At 41.3% G+C, this 17,915-nt stretch overlaps 1 protein-coding gene across 2 annotated transcripts; it reads left to right on the top strand.

Moving 5' to 3' along the window:
* The first annotated feature begins 1,938 nt into the window (after positions 1-1,938).
* Positions 1,939-17,519, top strand: N4BP1 (NEDD4 binding protein 1). Of its 2 annotated transcripts, XM_064671133.1 has the most exons (7): positions 1,956-2,377; positions 4,766-6,531; positions 10,928-11,058; positions 11,442-11,538; positions 13,215-13,322; positions 14,759-14,866; positions 16,916-17,519. In XM_064671133.1, exons 1-7 carry the CDS (start codon positions 2,138-2,140, stop codon positions 17,235-17,237), a joined length of 2,772 nt encoding a protein of 923 aa, XP_064527203.1. In that variant the 5' UTR covers positions 1,956-2,137; the 3' UTR covers positions 17,238-17,519. The 2 variants fall into 2 exon arrangements, with proteins under 2 accessions (XP_064527204.1, XP_064527203.1); XM_064671134.1 differs by lacking the exon at positions 14,759-14,866 and having other exon boundaries at positions 1,939-2,377.
* Positions 17,520-17,915: the final 396 nt, after the last annotated feature.

The raw sequence follows: 17,915 nt of genomic DNA, 5'->3' as shown, positions 1-17,915 counted from the left end.
CATTCTTATTATGTGAACCTTGTAGGATAATTTGATGGGAACACAAAATGTAAATCTCTAAACAAAAAAACCCAAACAAATCCACACAAAAACAAAACAAAAAAAATCAAACCAAACAGACAAACAACCCCCTCCAAACAAAAACAAAACAAAACAAAAACAAACAAACAAACAAAAATCTTCAGGGAAGCATCTTTCTGGAATATGACACTCCCTGTCAAAACCCTGTGCTATGTAGAATGAGTGTGTGTGTGTAAATGCAGCAAATGTTCACAGATGTAATTTTTTCCATTTTACCATGCCACAGGCAAATACTTTATTTGACTCAAAGATGTAACACTTCAAATTCAGATAGGAAAATATAGATAGCAATACCTGAACGTAAGCATTTAGTGTGATTTTCCTATGTGCTGAGAGCTGCAAACTCTCATTTAGTTAAACAGTTCTAATCAGGGATACAAGTGCCTTTATAAAAATGATATGTTGTATTTTTGTATTAACCCTTTGCTGGTGTAACACGCAAGTAGATGAAAACAAAACATGTACATTTAAATACACGACAATAAAATATTTGTCTTCCCTTCAGAGGCTATATTTAACGAACAGCTACTACAATCTAACTTCACAGGGATGCTAAAGAGGTGGACAAAACAAGTGGGAATCCAGTAGTCTGGAGGGAACTAGGAGGTATTTACCTGTGACTGAGAGGAGATGAAAGGAGCTGAGACATTTACTCCTTTGTACAACAGCTCGTCTGTATTGTCAAACCCAGGCACTCAAAAGTCTACAGCAGCCCCAGAGATACTTTTTAAGAACTAATGTTATCCTTTACATCTCGTTTTAAGAGTTTTTTTGGGGAGAAGTTGCGACTTTTTTTTTAATTAAAATGTGTCCTCTTTGTTTTCCAAGCTACCAGAAGTAACGATTTGGGGCTGGGGGGTACACTGCTGTCCCCTGCCACCAGGAAGGGATTAAACTTGCCCTTGTCTTTAAATGAAACCCAAGAAGACAATCCCAGAACTGGGCCAGGAGGGTGTTCCAAGCAAGGGCCCGGGTTGCGCAGACTGACTCGGGGAGGTCCCTGTGCCGCCCCGTGAGGGCTGTGCCGGGCGATAAGGGCTGGGGGGACCCGCCCGCCTCGGGAGATAGGGATGGGGGGAGCCGGGAGAGAACAGCGGGAGGCGGCGGGGTGAGGCCGCGTCTGGAACGCTGAGTCCAGTTCTGGGCTCCACAGCACCAGACATGGAGCTCCTGGAGAGAGCCCGGTGGAGGACTACGAAAATGTTTAGGGGACTGGAGCATCCCTCTGACGAGAAAAGGCTGAGGGAGGTGAGACTGTTCAGCCTCGATAAGAGGCGACTGAGAAGGGACCTCATCAGTGCGTATCAATATCTAAACGGGGAGTGCCAAGATGGAGCCAGGCTCTGCTCGATGAGGCAGAAACTGATGCACAGCAAGTTCCACCCGAACGCGAGGAAGAACTTCTTTATTGTGCAGTGACCGTGCACTGGAACAGATTGCCCGCAGAGATGTGAAGTCTCCAGCACTGGAGACATTCCAAGCATTCTGGACACAACCCTGAGCCAAGCGCTCTGGGATGACCGTGCTCGAGCAGGGAGGCGGGACCAGGTGACCGCTGTGGCCTCTCCCGGCCTGACCCACCCCGGGACTCTGAGGCGAAGGGCGGGAGGCCCCGCCCACACTGCGGCACGCGAGGGGCGGGGGGCGGGGCCAGAAGGAGGCGGGGCGGGGCCTGGAGCCGCCGTGGGCTGGGCCATGCCCGGCTGTGGGCGGAGCGATCCCTCTGAGGGGCGGGCCCGGGCCCGGCTGTGGGCGGAGCGATCCCTCTGAGGGGCGGGCCCGTGCGCGGCCGTGGGCGGGGGGATCCCGCTGGGGGGTGGGGCCATGTCAGGCCGTGGGCGGGCGATCCCGAAGGGGGCGGGGCCATGTCTCCACCGCCCTTGCTAAAGATGGCGGCGCCGGCGGGGGTGGTCCCTGCGCGACCCAGGCGCGGGGCGATGACGCGCGGGCCGGAGCGGAGGGCGCGGTGATTCCCGGTGTTGTTGTTCCCGGTGTTGTGGTTCCCGGCGTCGTTGTTTTTTCCCGGCGCGATGGCATCGCGAGCGGCCCCGCGCTGATGGCGGCGCGCCGGGAACCGCGCGGCCCCGCGCCCGCGCCCAGGCTGGACGAGTTCACGGTGCCCGCCGAGAAGAGCCGGCTCCTGGAGCGCAGCCGGGGCCGCATCGAGGGCTTGTTCGAGGTGCAGCTGGCGGTGCTGGGCGCGCAGGGGGACTGGCGGCCCGCGCTGTCGCCGCCCGCCGCCGCCAGGATCTGGGTGCAGCTGGCGGGCGGAGGGAAGGCCGTGAGCAGCGCCAAGGTACGGGCCGGGCCGGCGGGGGGGCGGGAGGGACCCTGGGGCCGGCTCGGGCCCGCGGGGCGGAGGAGAAAGCGTGGGGGAAAAACCGGGAGCCGCAGGAGGAAATGCTGGCATGGCAGGTGGGGGTGTGCCCGGTGCCAGGGAGTCTCCGGCCGTGTTGACACAAGCATAGGGAATAAAGCGAAACAATCTGGCTGGGAGGGGCAGAGTCCACTGGTGTGAGGCGCTCCTGCCCGCGGCTGGGGACGGGTCACAGCGGGGAGAACGGGCCGGGCTTTGTTGGAAAGCCAGACTTGGGATGTTTCGCTTTCCTTCTTACTCCCTCCCAAAGCCAAGAAATCCCTCGGAGTTGTTTGGGCGTTGCCATGTTTTGCTTTACAAAGTTCACCTATTCTGTGGCATTTAGTAGCTCGTTAGCGAAGCTTTCAGTACCAGAGCTGATATTTCCTTAGTTAATAGTGGTCAGGGCCCGCCCCTTCCCCAGGCTGTGTGCTGGAGCAGATGGCTCTCCTAGATCGAACACTAAAAGTGTTGAGTTTGTCTCAACAGTAAACGCGGTCTGTTTGTCTCAGACCGGGACAACGGTTGCTGTGAAGTATCTTGTGTTAAATGTCTTGTACAACGAACACTTGGGGGGAGTTTCTCAGCAGTAATGCTGAAATTAGTATTACTCATAGCGAACCTGGCAAGTAGAGCTGTTTGAGTCATGTGATGAGAACTTGGTGTGAGCGCTTGGTGGGCTGAAGGTACCTTTCAAAACCAAAATCTCAGTATGTGGGTGTTTGTCCGTCTCTTTGTTTAAATACGGTTAGACGTTATGGGGATCCTGAGCATGTATTTTGGGACTTAATTCACAGACTTGGCAGTCTGCTTTCAAAAGCTTGATCCCTTAACTGTGCAACGCATAAGACTTGTCAGGAAAATACTATAAACATTGAATATTTGACTGACATTTACACCAGACCGATTTGCATGGGCTCAAACTCCAGAAACTGTTACAGGTAGCTGTTCTTTTTTTCCAGGCATCTGCAGTACAACTTCCTTTTATTTTTAGGAAATTTAAGCCTGAAATAAATAGCTCAAGACTTCAGTATTCTAATTGCAGCTTTTCCTAACAACATAGAAAATGTTTTTTACATCTAATACTTTAAAGGGTGTGAGGAACTTGACTTGCATGTAGAGCAGTTTTCAGACACTGTTTGGTGGAATTACTGGCTAGAAAGTAGTCAACTGCATATCTTTATTGTCTCCCTTTAAAGGATTTGATGATAGCAATTTGTGGTTTAATTCATCAGTCACATGCAATGCATTCATCCTTCAGTGTTAGTTAATAAAAAAAAGTTCCCAGATTTTGAATATCCTTTTTACCAGTTCTGTTGTTGTCCTGTTGCTCTGCAAGAGCAGTCATCTGATGACTAAGACACGGAAAGTAATCCTGTGGCTTTGCTGCAGAAGCAGTTTGTGTTCATGTGCCTTGATACCTGTGTGATGATGTAACTCAAACTCAAGGAAGTGGTGTTATGTTATTCCTTACCTTGTATTGGCTTTGAGTTCCATTTAAAAGAAGTTTAGTTTTTGAGAGTAAAGGTAGATACTAAAACGTGGTGCACTTGGGAGTCTACAAATACAGTGACTGCAGTTTAGAAACTGGTTTCACTGCATTACAGAATTTTAAGCACAGAAAAAGACAGTTTGGGGGAAAATAATGCTACCTGAAATAATAAATAATACACTGTATTGCAGAGTTTTGAACTCTTAACACATTAAAACAAGGTAGTGTAGTGAATTTAACTGCAGTAACTTTTAGGTGGCAGAAATAGCACTGGGATTTTTAATTTTTTTTTTTAATCTTTGCAAAACCTGAACTTCAGGAACACAGAACTGTCTGGAGCCTGGAGTTCTCAGTCCTTTATCAGCAACAAAAATATAGGATAGCTCTTGTTGGGATAAGCCTTGGGAAGTGTTCCTTAGAAACTGGTTTTAGAAGTTCAGATTTATGAACTAGGTAGAATTCTCCAGTGGCAGGCATTTGTTCATGAAGTGTATGTTCTCTTTGACCAAAGAATGGGGATGGAAAAATAAGTCTCTTGACTTGTCTTTTAAACTGTTTGAGCTACAACTTAAGTACCCTGTTACTATCAGTTTCAAGTAAATTTATTTATAAACAATAGGATATAAAAGAAAGGCTTCAATGAGGTCCATTTAAAAATCATTTCAGAGAACTGTATTTTATTTCTGTTACCCAGTTTACTGGGTAACAGAAAGTATTTACTTTCTCGCATTTCTTATGCTAAATTTACTTAGTTTTCTAATGTACTGACCTAATAAAAACTAACTGAATATATTGGCTTTTCAAAACTATTCACTCTCCTCTCTTTCTCCTTTTAGGAGTATATCAAGGGACTGTGTGAACCTGAACTAGAAGAGAAGGAGTACTACCCAAAGGACATGCACTGCATCTTTGTTGGTGCTCAGAGCCTGTTTCTCAACAGTCTTATTCAGGATACCTGTGCTGATGTATCAGTGCTGGAAATGGGGTTGCTTGTTATTAAGGGGGGTGCAGAAGCTGTTGTTATGGCTCAAAGTCACGTTCAGCAGTTTGTGAAGCTTTTTGAGAATAATGAAAGCTTGCTAAATGACAATGAATCTGAGATTAAAAAGCAATTCAGGCAATTTGTGGAAGCACATGCAGATAAGTATACAATGGATTTACTGATTTTGCCTAGTGCACTAAAAAGAGAACTCCTGGCTCTCACCCAAACTGACTTCTGTGCAGTGGAGAGCGATATCATAGACCTTACAGGTTCTGAAAGCCCAGCAGGGCTGGTACAGCACAGTGCTTCCAAAGTAGTTGCTACAAACAGAGATGGAAGGGCAGGTGGTGAGGAAGCAAGAAACAAGGCTGGCACACCTGTAACTGAGCTTACAAAGCAAATGGACACTGTGTTTTCTGATGCTCCTGAAACAAGTTTTGTTCCCATAAATGAATCTCTGCCAGAGGCAGTGGCATTTAAAGAAAGGCAGTCATGTAAAAGAAGATCATCTGAGGAGGAGGAAAGGCTCTCTAAAAAGCAGTTCTCTTTGGAAAACGATCAGCAAGTGAAGTCTTCTTCACACCGTAGTCGTTCAGACAGTGATGCAGTTATTGATCTGCTTTCAGATAGGGATGCTCAGTCAGATGATCCTACTTATTGCCTTAAAGAAGGTGATGATATCAGTGAAGAAATGGAATATAAGATTCTTGTGAACTTTTTCAGAACAATGGGGTATTCACAAGATATTGTAGAAAAAGTTATTGGTATCCTAGGGCAATCTGTGGAACCATTAATATTGCTGGAAGAAATTGAAAAGGAAAATTTGAAATTTCAGAAAGAATGTGAACAGTCATCTCAAAAGCCTAGAACTGTCAATCCTCCTTTAGAAAATAATGCAAGTAATTCCCAAAAGGTAGAAAACAAATGTATTTCTAGGAAAAGTCCACTTAAATCCAGTCATATTTCAAAGGAGACAAAAAATGAATATCCCAAAGTAAGAGATGTACCAGATATGCAAGTTGATGCAGAAGATAAAATGCATGCAGTGGTATGTAAACCTGCTTCCCCTTCCAGCAGAAATTCAGCTGTATGCTATAAAGAGAGAGACATTCACTGCCCTGGTAAGAGTCACAGTTCAAGGTCAAACCATATAGAAAGTGATGGCAGGGTAACTTTCAGCACTGTACAAGCTGGAGCTCTAAAAGACATTGACTTTGTAGCCAGGGGGAGCTCAGATGTGCAGCGTGTCCCAACTAAGAGTAAAACTGCAGTTCAGCAAAAATCTGCGGGGCCCTCAACTGTACAGAACAGTCATCCTGTTTCTGAAGACAGACTGGGACACTGCAGCTCTGCTCAAGCAAAATCTGTCTACCAACGCTTTTCCCAAACCTCAAATTGTGAAAATTCAGTCCCAGACCACTTCTTGTCTTCACAAATACATCCTTCAAATCCTGATAGAGAGGCAGTGGGACCACACAGACATCATTTTGATCCTTCAGTTACTGGAGTTCAAAGGTTTTTGGACTCTCTGAAGAAGCCATACAGACTGGAGTTGAAAAATGAACCTGGGAAACCATATTTAAAACACATAATTATTGATGGAAGCAATGTTGCAATTTCGTGAGTATTGCTATTCTCAGTTATCTCTTCACTAACAGTTCAGTGAACTTTCAAATGGTATGGGGGCTAAGAGGTTGCAGTGGCAAGTGTAAAGTTTTTGCTGGCTATGTTTTTTGGTGAGCAACAGTCCTGTACACTGCAGGATTTGTCAGCTACTAGTAATGGTAAATCTTCATAATAAAAAATTGAGATTGAGAGTAGCCATCTTCACTGAAGAAGGTGCTGATCATGACTGGGTTTCACCACGTTCAGAGCCCAGAGCCCCCTCATGACTAGCAGCAATAAAACTTCTCTTGTCAGTCACTGGAGAATTAAGGGTTTCTGTCATAGTCTTGCTAAATTTAAAGGGAATGCCTAATGTTATCCAGAACTCTTGACACTGCTTTAATTCAAGCACAATGTTTTGCTACAGTGAATAGTTCTTAAAGTAAACATTTCCTCATTGTTCAGACTCTGTTATTTCGAAATGGTGATGCAAAAGTGCAAGTTGCAAATGAGTCATAAACGACCTTGAACTTTTAAAAATGCATATTAGTGGAAGAAAGATGCAAATTGTGGGGGTCATGTGGGAAATAACAAATGTACTGCATCCTCTTGCATCCTCTTGGTCTTTTTTTTTTTTTTAATACGAAAATACTTTTTTCGTCTGTGTATTTCATGATCATTTCATGGGGTTTTGTGTCTGTTTTTTTTTAACAGCTATATACATCTGAAACCAATTAATTAAAAGATGGTGAATAAACATCTGCTTATTTCTGACTGTGAGACTACTGTAGGCAGTGGTGTCCTAACTTTTTTGGATTGAGCACCCCATGAATAGAGAATTCTTTGAGTATGCATCCCAATATATGTGTATTTGCCAATTATATGTGTGCATTATTGGAGTTCTAGTGTTTCCTTCATCCATCAAGTGGATTGCCTTGCACACCAGCTGGGTGCACACACCCCGTGTTAAAGTAGGGCAGAATACCTGGATGCTGTTGACATATAGTCCCCAAAAAGAGGTTATATAACACCTGCTGCTCAACCAAGTGAAAACTTCTTATGGAACTTAAGGGACAGAGCTGCCTCAAAAGAGCAGAACCATTGAGATATTTAAATGTCCTACTAAATAATCAATGCATGGGGGCCTGTTGGTTTTATTATGTAGGTATTCTGCAGCTTCCTTCTGGCTGAATAAAGCCTCATTATTTTCTTGCATCTTAGAAAGTGAAGCATAGTTTGCAATTTTGCTTTGATTTTTTTTCGGTTTTACTTCTCAGTACCTTGAAATTACTGACAACTGCTTCTATGCCTATGCTGGTTTGGGCTTCTTTTGACCCCTGAGTACCATGGGGTTTTGGTTTGGGTTGGGTTTTTTATGGGCGTGGGTATTAATGCATTACCTGCATGCTTAGACTAATGCTATATGGGTTTCTGATTCAGTGCTTGCCTCATGTCCTAGGTCTGGAAAACTACAAGAAGCTGTAGAATTTTTTCTTTTTACATGTGCAGGACATTGCAGTGTTGTTAGCTGTACTTTCAGTGTGCTTGAGGAATGAAAGAAAGCCCAGAGTTTACCCTAGCTGCTAAAAATTACCTCTTTTTGTATGCTGAAAACAGGTCTTTGGAAGCAGACTGAAATATCCAGATAGTTAAATTTTATTAAAATGTGGAAGAAACTCATAATGAAAGAATAACTGGATGGAATTATATTTTCTAGAACAGTTTGTAAACGATATGTATTTGGGGTGGTGCATCCCCTGCCCTGCTCCCCCTCGTTCTTGGGTCTGTTCTGCAGTCACAAAAGCTCTTGATAAGCCTTGACCAAACTGCCTTGAGCAGTGAAGTGTCCCCTGACTCTGTCAGTTGGGCCATGAGGCACTCTCTGATCCTACCAGGAGCTCTTCCATGGTAGAGGTGGGAACAATCAGAAACATCAGCTGCCCAGCCAAGGTGGGAAACAAAGGATAGCAATTATCCTTGGAAGCCTTTGTAAGCCATTTACCTGAATTGTGGCACATTGTTACTGCACTTTGGGAGGAAAGCCCAGTGGTTACCGAGTTGGGTTGTGGCCAGGATGCAAACTCACTGATGACCAAAGTCAGTCATCTTGTGGCCCTATAAAGAGCCGTCCTGAGTGAGGCCCTTTGAGCTCTCCCTGTGAGTTGGACACAGCTCAGAGATCACAAATCCTCGAGTCTGTGATACTCAGAGGACTGACACTGACAGTGAGGCTCCCACACAACCTCTCCACACTTCCTGAGGTGCAACCCTTGCCTTTGGAAAATGCAAAGAGATTTGATGTGAACATTTCACTGAACCTGAAGTGAATTTTTCATGGGTATTTTACGCACAGAGAAGTAGGGGTACACATTGCTTTACCTGTGTGCATGTGAATTGGTTATGGTATGAGTGTTACCATCTCAAATCTCTGGTTAGGTCACTGTTATGACTGTAGTGAACCCAGTGGAATCGCTTTGCAAATGTTCAAGTACTCAGTGATTAAGTACTGCTAAACCCTTTTGCACCCTTATCTTTGCATTCCCAGCTTCGGTGTAAATCATTCCGAATTGCTTCTAATTTGATCTTCCTTTGTATGCTTTAATTTGTGTAGTAAGTAATGAACTTACTGTTCACAAGTTCACAAGAGTGAACATTAGCACCAAATTCCGTAGAGTTGTATGTTGACAAATTCACATTAAACCCTGCTTTTGCCAATACCTTTGATGGAGTTTCTTCAGCAGCCAAACTACTCATGTGTAACAGTACTTTAGTTACAAAACCAAAGGGAAGACGTTGCATGTCCCAGAAGGCAACCTGCTGTTTGCTAATTTGCGCTGCTTGTGATAATTGTATTCTTTTATTTGATTGTGCTTGACATCAAGAATGACTAATTTTATTAGGGCAAGCATGGCATAGTAATTTTTTTCTTCTGGAAACTCTGTAAGTCAGATCTTTTGCCTTTTATGTTTCAGAAGTAGCTTACTCATTTTTCTGCCTTTCTGTGTAAAGAATTCCTCTCCGAATTCAGAGAACCTTAACAGATTTAAATTTTGATAAATTTATTTTAAAAGGAATTTACAAACTCGGAAAAGGATAAATGAATGCTACTAAAGGCCGAGTTTCACTGTAAAATTTTTCCATGGAAATCTTTTAAAGACCATTTTGTTGGGAAGATGTCTTGGTAGGATAAACTAGAGTTTAAAGATGATTTCCATTCAGAACTAACAGGGCTTACTATTAGGTTTATTATATGCAATTACATATTAACTGGGAGAGCAGTTTCAAATACACAGACCACTCGCTCACTTATGTACCAAAAACTTCCGCAGTGATTTAAGATCTAACTCAAAACATAGACTGGGCACTATTTTGCAAGAAATGATTTGTCTGCTCATGCCTTCAGTGCTCAATCAGTGTGTCTTTTCGAGCAAAGCATATCTTTGTTTTGTCTAAGTGTGGCCTCTAATCTATGAAAATGTGCAGGGAAAAGTTTCTGAATGAAAACTGGATTTAGCCTTTATGTAAAGTGCTAATAGTGTTTGGTAGGAATTTACTCGGAAGGTGGTTTTGATTCTATCTTCTGTGCTTTATTTTAAGAATCTTTTCTATTATTCCGCAGAAACTCAGTTTCCAGAGTCTCATTAGACAGTTAATTGCTAAAGGAGAGATTTGTGCTGTGTATAAATAGGCATAAAGGATCAGTGAGAATTCCAATTGGGAGGGATTTTGCAAGGTCATCAACTCAAATCTTTGCAATTGCTGATTTTCTGGAAAGTCACTTAAGTGAGTTGCAAAAACAGATAATGAGCATCTTATGTTTTTAAATGGAGGAAAAAGATTAACACAAAAATTAAATGTTTTGAAAATATTTCGTCAAAGAAATTTCATTGTTTTGCTTCAGAACAATAGCTCAGACTGTGTAAAGGAAGGGAGAAGAGGCCTTAATATCTTGAATTGTTAAAGAACTTCCCATGTGTAATCCTTGGTCAACCTTTGGTAAACCAAAGGCCTTCTATTTTGTAGCAGGACTGTATTTGGAACTACCACAATATTGGATTATATATATAAAATAATATATATACACACATAGTCAGTAGATGTCAGAAACCATCACTATTGGCCTCTTTTTTTTAAAGTTAAACCCACTTCTGATTATCACAATATTGTTGTGCCCAAGAAACTAAAAGGAGACTGATCTATAAAGTTGCCAAGTGATGTATCTATTCCCTTGCTGAGGATCTCTTTCCCTTTGTAAGATTCCTCATCTGTAACATCCATCTGCCTTTTCTTTTGCTGAGACTGTTTGTGTAACTTTCTCCTTCACTTTGCAAGGCTTTGTTCCATTTTCTTTGTATTCAGAGTAGTAAAACCTTTGTGAATTTAATCTCCCTTGTCTCTCTTTCACCCCCAGTCATGGTCTAAGGAAATTCTTCTCCTGTCGGGGAATTGCAATAGCTGTTGACTACTTTTGGAAGCGTGGCCACAGAAATATAACTGTGTTTGTTCCACAGTGGAGAACAAGACGTGACCCTTACATTACAGGTGAGGGAAATTTCCTAATGTTTCTTCATTAAAACGGATTGTAACTATTTCTTGGGATACTTCTGTGAAGAATGAATGGAGAAGGGATACTTTGTGAAACGTTAAGCACCAGCAGTCTGGCTGCTCAGCATGTGTGACTGGGTTTCCATATGCAGTGTGACACTGAAATGCTCTTTAGGCAAACTGGGGTGCCATAAGGGGAGGCCTTTCTGCTTTGGTTTTTGTTTGCTCTTTAATTTCTTGTTTTGACCTCTTCCTCCCTATTTTTATAGTATTAGCAGTTCTTCTGTTATCAGTGTAATTTCTATAGATAATTTGGTACAAAAATAGCCCATCTTCTCTGCTAATTTTGTCAGACTAATTGTCAAATCATGTTTTAACAGAGCAGGATTTCTTAACACAGCTCCAGGATGTTGGAATATTGTCTTTAACCCCTGCAAGGATGGTTTTAGGAGCAAGAATTGCTGCTCATGACGACAGGTACAGAATATACATCATTCTAAAATCTTTTTAAACATCTGACTAATGGTTGTAAAACCTTAATGCTTCATGAGTGGTTCTATTAGCAAGTTCTGCAACCTCTCTAGACAGAGCTATGATCCAGCTTAAGACTGAGCTCTACATCTGTTGCATTATTTTGCTGTTGTAAGAAACATTCCTGTGTATTCAGAAAGTCATGGGAAATGGCAAGTTTTCATGGCAATTTAAAAAAAAAAAAGTCCATTTCAAATGTCATCATTTGTATTGAGGAGGAAATTGATCCTCCAGTAGTGGTTTTATGCTTTCCTGATCATCAGTCTATCCCTAAATTGCCTTTTATGTTGGGGCAATCAGTGACTGATCAGGTACAATTTAGCTCCATTTTTTTCTTGATGCCATGGTGGCATAAAAACATTGCTGTGTATTTGGAGCAGTGTATCTGTAACAGTAAATTTCCAAGTTAATTTGAGCACCAGAGATCAGCTTCAAAATATGGGGCTCATCTTTCAGTGAACGAAACAGTAGAGCTTTAGGAGTTTGTGTTGTCAGAGTTTCCTGGTGCTTCCTTTTGCCAGATTTTCCCAGTCCTGAGACACAGTTAAAAGCACATGCTGCTTCAGTTATTTGGGTTGTCTTTTTTCCACAACCAGTTTTCCTAATTCTCCATGGATACACAGCTTGCAGCTTTGAAATTGTGTTTTGCAGATCACTTCAGTTTGCTGGATTTTGGTTTCTTCCTACTAATAACTGCTCCTACTTTATTTTTCTGACTACAAAATTGTCAAGTTCTTGTGTCATGAGCATGTCTATTTTTGTTAGATTGCACAATCCAGTACCTGATTTCAAAACTCTGATATGCAAAAGTATATAGAGTGTACTTAATCTATCTCCCTTGCTAAAATATAGTGACTCTGATTTCTTAACTATTAACCTTGTAGCAAAAAAAAAAAAAAAAGTGCCAGGCAGCCAAATTGGAGTTGTTTGCACAATAATGTTTTTTATGTACACCCAGCCTTTCAAATATAATGCTATGGGTGCAGTATTTACAGTTGAGATTACTGTGGAAATAAGTGTTGTGATAACATATTTGCACTTTTGTTACAAGCGTACACTTTCCTTAAAAGGACACCATCTATTATCTCATTGCTAAAATAGTTTCAAATGGCAAAAAGCTTGTTTTCAGAGAGGTTAAAACGAACGCAGATATGGGGATTTTTAATAAATTTTTGTCATAATTTATTTAACAACAACTTGTTAACAAGCGTTGACAGAACGAGTAACATGCATAGTAATGTCTTGCAGAACATAGATATTAATGCTAAGCAAAAAAGAACAAGGCAATGAGTTCGTGTTGGAATGTGTAACAAATATTGTACTGTTCCATAAAGCAAGCCATTTACCTCTTCAAATATTTAGATCATGAGGCTTGGGGGGTTTTGCTTGTGTGGTTTGTTTTATGGGAAGAAAACCTCCCATAAAGACTCTGCTGCACTAAATAAATGCATGCTACTCAAAACATTGGCTAAGGTGGGTCAAAACAGAGTCATTTCCTGGTAATCAAAGTGCTTGTTTTCATGCAAACAGATAGCTTTTGGATGATGAAGTGTTTAGTTTTCTAGATCTTTGGATCATTTTCAGCAAAGCAATCTTAATGATCTTTGAAATGATTTTTACAGGTTTTTATTACACCTTGCTGATAAAACTGGAGGTATTATTGTGACTAATGATAACTTCAGAGAATTTGTGACAGAATCATTTGCCTGGAGAGAAATTATTCAAAAAAGGTAATCACTGAATTTTTATGAAGTCTTAAAAGGCTGTCTGTCTTTCCAGTTGTAGGCACTCTGCCTTCATAATTAATCTATCAGGGAATTCTGCTAGATCTGGAGGAAGTAGTGTCTGTGTTTCACGATGTTGATTCATGGCCTTATACTCACGTGTTGAGTAGTCTGATGTCCCTATTATTCATATATTTTCTAATGTATGTCTGTTAATTGCTCACATAAATAGGAGTTTGGTGTAACAGCACAGCTATAGCACCTGTGAAGCTCAGTGTTGGATCCTGTTAGAGCACACACTTTGCAGTGCACTTTAACAGCCTTTCTTGTTTAAAAGTTCATTTTTTTCAGGAAGACACAGTAGCTGGTGCACACACAGTATCACTTCTGAGGTTTCAGAATCAATCACTTTTTACTCAAGTACAACAGATTGGTAGCTAAACAAAATGAGCACTTGCAGCATATCCGTGTAGCCATTTCCCTGCAAATGTTGGGTGTCCCTTGGACTGAGTTCACTTAGCTATCAAATATCCCTGTTGTTGGGTTTGGGTGAGTTTTGGTTTTTTCCCTTTCAGTTGAATCAGATCACTTTACTGTTAAGGTATAATAATCTGTCACTGAAATTTCCCACTGACATCTTCTGAGGGTACATCTGCTACAGTGACCAGGTCTAATGAAATAAGTGATTACAAATTGCCCTGGCTTCTCACAATAAAGCTGGGAGAACATGGAGTTGATATTGCTAATCATGTAGGTATTTACACTGTTTCTTGAGTGAATTCTGCCCAAGTCAGGTTCTGTTCTACAGAACTGTAGCAAGAATTTGGCACGTCATCTCGAGTCTGTGGTTTTTTAAGAGCGTGTGTTAACATCTGCTCTTAGTTTTACTTCTGGGGAAATTCCGCTGCACCAAATTCTCTCCCTGCAGACAAATTTTAGTTTAACTGGTTTTTCTTCAATTTCCCCCTATCCCAAAATGATTCCAGAAAAAATAGCTTCATGTCTTAACTGTAAACAGCTAATGCTACATTTGCTAGTTTTGTGGCTTTCTGGTAACATGGGCATTTTAGCTACATGACTGAAGATCCTTATGAGGAAGGGGAGTTAGAACAACCAGAAAGTCTTCTTTAATCACCTGGAAAAGTCTGTCCTGATCTTGCTACAAAAATTTGCAGTCATAAAACAGTTGCTGTCAAAAAAAAAAAAAAAGAAAAAAAAAGAGAAACTCTATGTTCTGCAGTGTAATGGGAAGAGTTTTCAGTTCCCATTGGATCATTTTGACAGTGAATGCTGGTTGTATCTCAAGTGGGTTTACTAATTAAACTTCAGTGATTCCTGATGTCGTGTATAGCACCTACTCTAAGTTTGTCCTGTGCTACAAAGGTGAAGGACAAGGGTGTAGTCCCTTGTTATTTAATAATATCAAAAGAACTCTCTTGCAGGTTGCTCCAGTACACTTTTGCTGGTGACATATTTATGGTTCCTGATGATCCTTTGGGAAGAAATGGACCCAGATTAGATGACTTCCTTCGAAGTGAAGGCTGTTCTAGGTATAAGCACTGTTTTCACTTTTGAGACAGTTTTGATTTCACATTTGAAATAAACTGTTTACTTGATTCACTCAAACACTGTAAAAGCACAGTAAAATGAAGCAAGAGCCCTGTATAATATAGAGTAGCTTAACAAAAACCATATTTTTCCTGTTCAGAAACTGGTGGTGACATTTGTGTCTAATCAAGATGTCTCTCAGAACTAAGATAAGTAAGACAAGAACTTCCTTTGAGATTTGATTGTGGTGGCTTTCAAAGGTGTGTTAACAGCACACTGAGGTGCCAGTGGTTTGGGTATGTGGTAGTCAGACATCCTGCTAATGACACTGATGTTATCTCAAACACCTTGGTGGTCACTTACTCACAGTGGGACAGTAGATGCTACCACCACTCTGCACTCAGGTTTTTTGTCACTGGAGAGGTATTTCACCTGGTGGTTGAGGGTACAGTATTGCTGTTAAATTCTGAGGCGTTGTTTTTAAATGCTTTTATATTTGAGTAATAATTATAAATATTAATGAACATATATTGTTCCTGTAAGATTAACATGCTTTTTAAATGTGCATATATTCAAAGTATGAAATTGCTTTGCATTAACTACCAAGACTTGAAGATTAGTTTGCTGTTTTGCACAATAATCTGCTCTTCTTTCACCAGCTTACGAATTATAAATGCTAATAATTCTGAGGAGTATTGAGAGAGCTTTTAAAAACAAGCGAGGTAATTAAAAATTGGCAATAGAAAAGGCCAATTCTTAAGCTGTATTTAATACATGAATACATAGAATGAGGAGGAATCTCATCTATTAGAAACATTTGAGAAAAGTGAAACATATACATACCAATAGGTCACAAGCTGATATGAAAATAAGCGTGCTGACATTAAAAAAGCAAGTTCAGTTCTAGAACTCCAGTAGGAAATGCAAAGAAAATATTTAAGCTCTGTCACAAAACCCTTACGAGATGTTATTTGGACTGTTTTACCTGCCTGTGTCTGAGGAAAAATAAAATTCAAACTGTGTTCTGAGAGGTAAGTGTGATCACTGCAGGGTTGCAGAGAGGCTTCTTTGTGAAGGCCTGTTAAGAGCTTGGTTTCTTATTTGTAAACTTGGAACTGGAACTGGCATTGGGGTTTATTTGGTTTCTGTTGGGGTTGTTTGGCGTGGAGAGGGGGGACAGATGAGACAGAAAAGCTGCCAGTGTAAAGAGTTAAGTTTGTTCCTTCTCTGAGACTTTTCTACATGAGTTAAATGATGCAGAAAGCATAAATGGCACCAGGAATAAGATCAGAAACTAGAAGAATCTTGAGCAATTAGAGAGCCTTTCCACATGAGTAATGGGAGGTGTCATAACCCAAATGCTTTTAAAATAGAGCTCTGTAATTTACATACTCTTTCCCTTGGTGGTAGGAAACTAGACTGTAACATGAGTTCCAGTTCACATTTCTGTATTTATCTGGTGGCATATGAAGTAGACTGGGCCTTAAATTTTGTAGTGCTGGCAGTTTGTAGAGTAGCAATAACTTTTCAAAGTCTGAAATGAAATCTCAATAAGGAAGAGTGTTCAGATCCTGACATTGCTAAAAGTACTTCATTGCCCCATCAAGGATGTTATACAAGGGAATGATCTAAATGTGAGCACAACTCACAGTCAAGAGCAAAAATAGGTGAGGAATAGTCTCATGGAGCATCTGGAAACCCCTCTGGTCTGTCAGTATTTTCAAATGTTCTGAATCAGTGTATATGTGTTCAGTGTATCTTTTTATCCATACCTTCATAAATAAGCTTTGACTGTTGCTGTATCCTGTCAAATAAAGTACTCACAGCACATTGAGGTGATATCAATGTTCTTAGTTGTGCCAGATTCAAACTGAGAACTGCTAAACCTTCTGTTTTGTTTCACTTTGAAAGAATGCTTGTCATTTGATTCCAGTCAGGAACTAGCTGAGCAGCAGTGAAGTGTAAGTTAGACACATTTCTCTCTTGTACAGAGGCTACAGCCACCATCTCCTTTAGCTTAATTTAATAAAAATTTTTATTTTGTTCCACAGGGATTTTCGTTCAGCACAAAAGACTTTTCAGAGCAGTGGACAATATTCTTCTGAGCCACCTTTCTTCATCCCCAAAGCACCCAGCAGCAGTCGACAGCCTGAAGGCAGAGCGCGCGATGGCCGTTCATCGCCGTGGCTTCCGCTGGAAGAAAACGTAGAGACTCATCCACCACAGAGATCTGCCTCAGAAACAGTACAGCTCAGAGAAGCCCTGATAAAAATCTTTCCTGATTATGATCAAAGACAGAAGATTGATCAGATACTGTCGGCTCATCCATTCATGAGAGATCTTAATGCACTGTCAGCCATGGTGCTTGACTGAGTGTTGTAAAAAGCCTTTCTATCACAACTGATCTGACTAATGAATATCAGTGTGAAGAAAGATGTTGCTCTGTTATGTTACCTTGTGAATATTCAAAACCTAATTTTATTTGTATAAACAAAGATATTTTTGTGTATGTTCTGTTGCTAATAGACTGCAGGTTTTAGTAAATTAAAAACTGCTGCTATTACAGGTTTGTAGTAATATTTTCTATGAAAAACCCCCAAATCTTCTCTTTCATTTGAATTGCTTATTAAAGCAGTGGCAGTACTTACTTTTAAATGGGCTGTTAGTACTTTTTTTAAAATCCTTTTCCCGGAAGGGAACAATCCTGCCCGTTCAGAGAGCCCTGTGTGTGGGAGCAGCAGGCTCGGTGCGCTGCCCCAGCGCTGCCACCAGGTGGCATCAGTGGCACCGTGAGGCTGCCCGGGAATGCCGCTCCCACCTTTGGAAGTGCTCGGGATGCTGTAAGGAAAGATTGAATGCCGAGCAGGAGGGATCAGTAAGGGTGTTATGGGCAAAACTGTGCATTACGTGAATGACTTAGGGATACTGAGAAGCCTTTTGAAATTTTGGGCAGCTAAGAAGCTTTGTATGTGTGGGTAAATCTTAGTGAAATCCAAGAAAATCCATTTGCCCGCTCATTCAAGCTGAGAAATACTATGCTGGAGTAGTTAG

The sequence above is a fragment of the Pseudopipra pipra genome, chromosome 14 (assembly GCF_036250125.1).
Source record: "Pseudopipra pipra isolate bDixPip1 chromosome 14, bDixPip1.hap1, whole genome shotgun sequence".
Classification (NCBI taxonomy): domain Eukaryota; kingdom Metazoa; phylum Chordata; class Aves; order Passeriformes; family Pipridae; genus Pseudopipra; species Pseudopipra pipra.
This window is presented reverse-complemented; position numbering and strand designations above follow the sequence as displayed.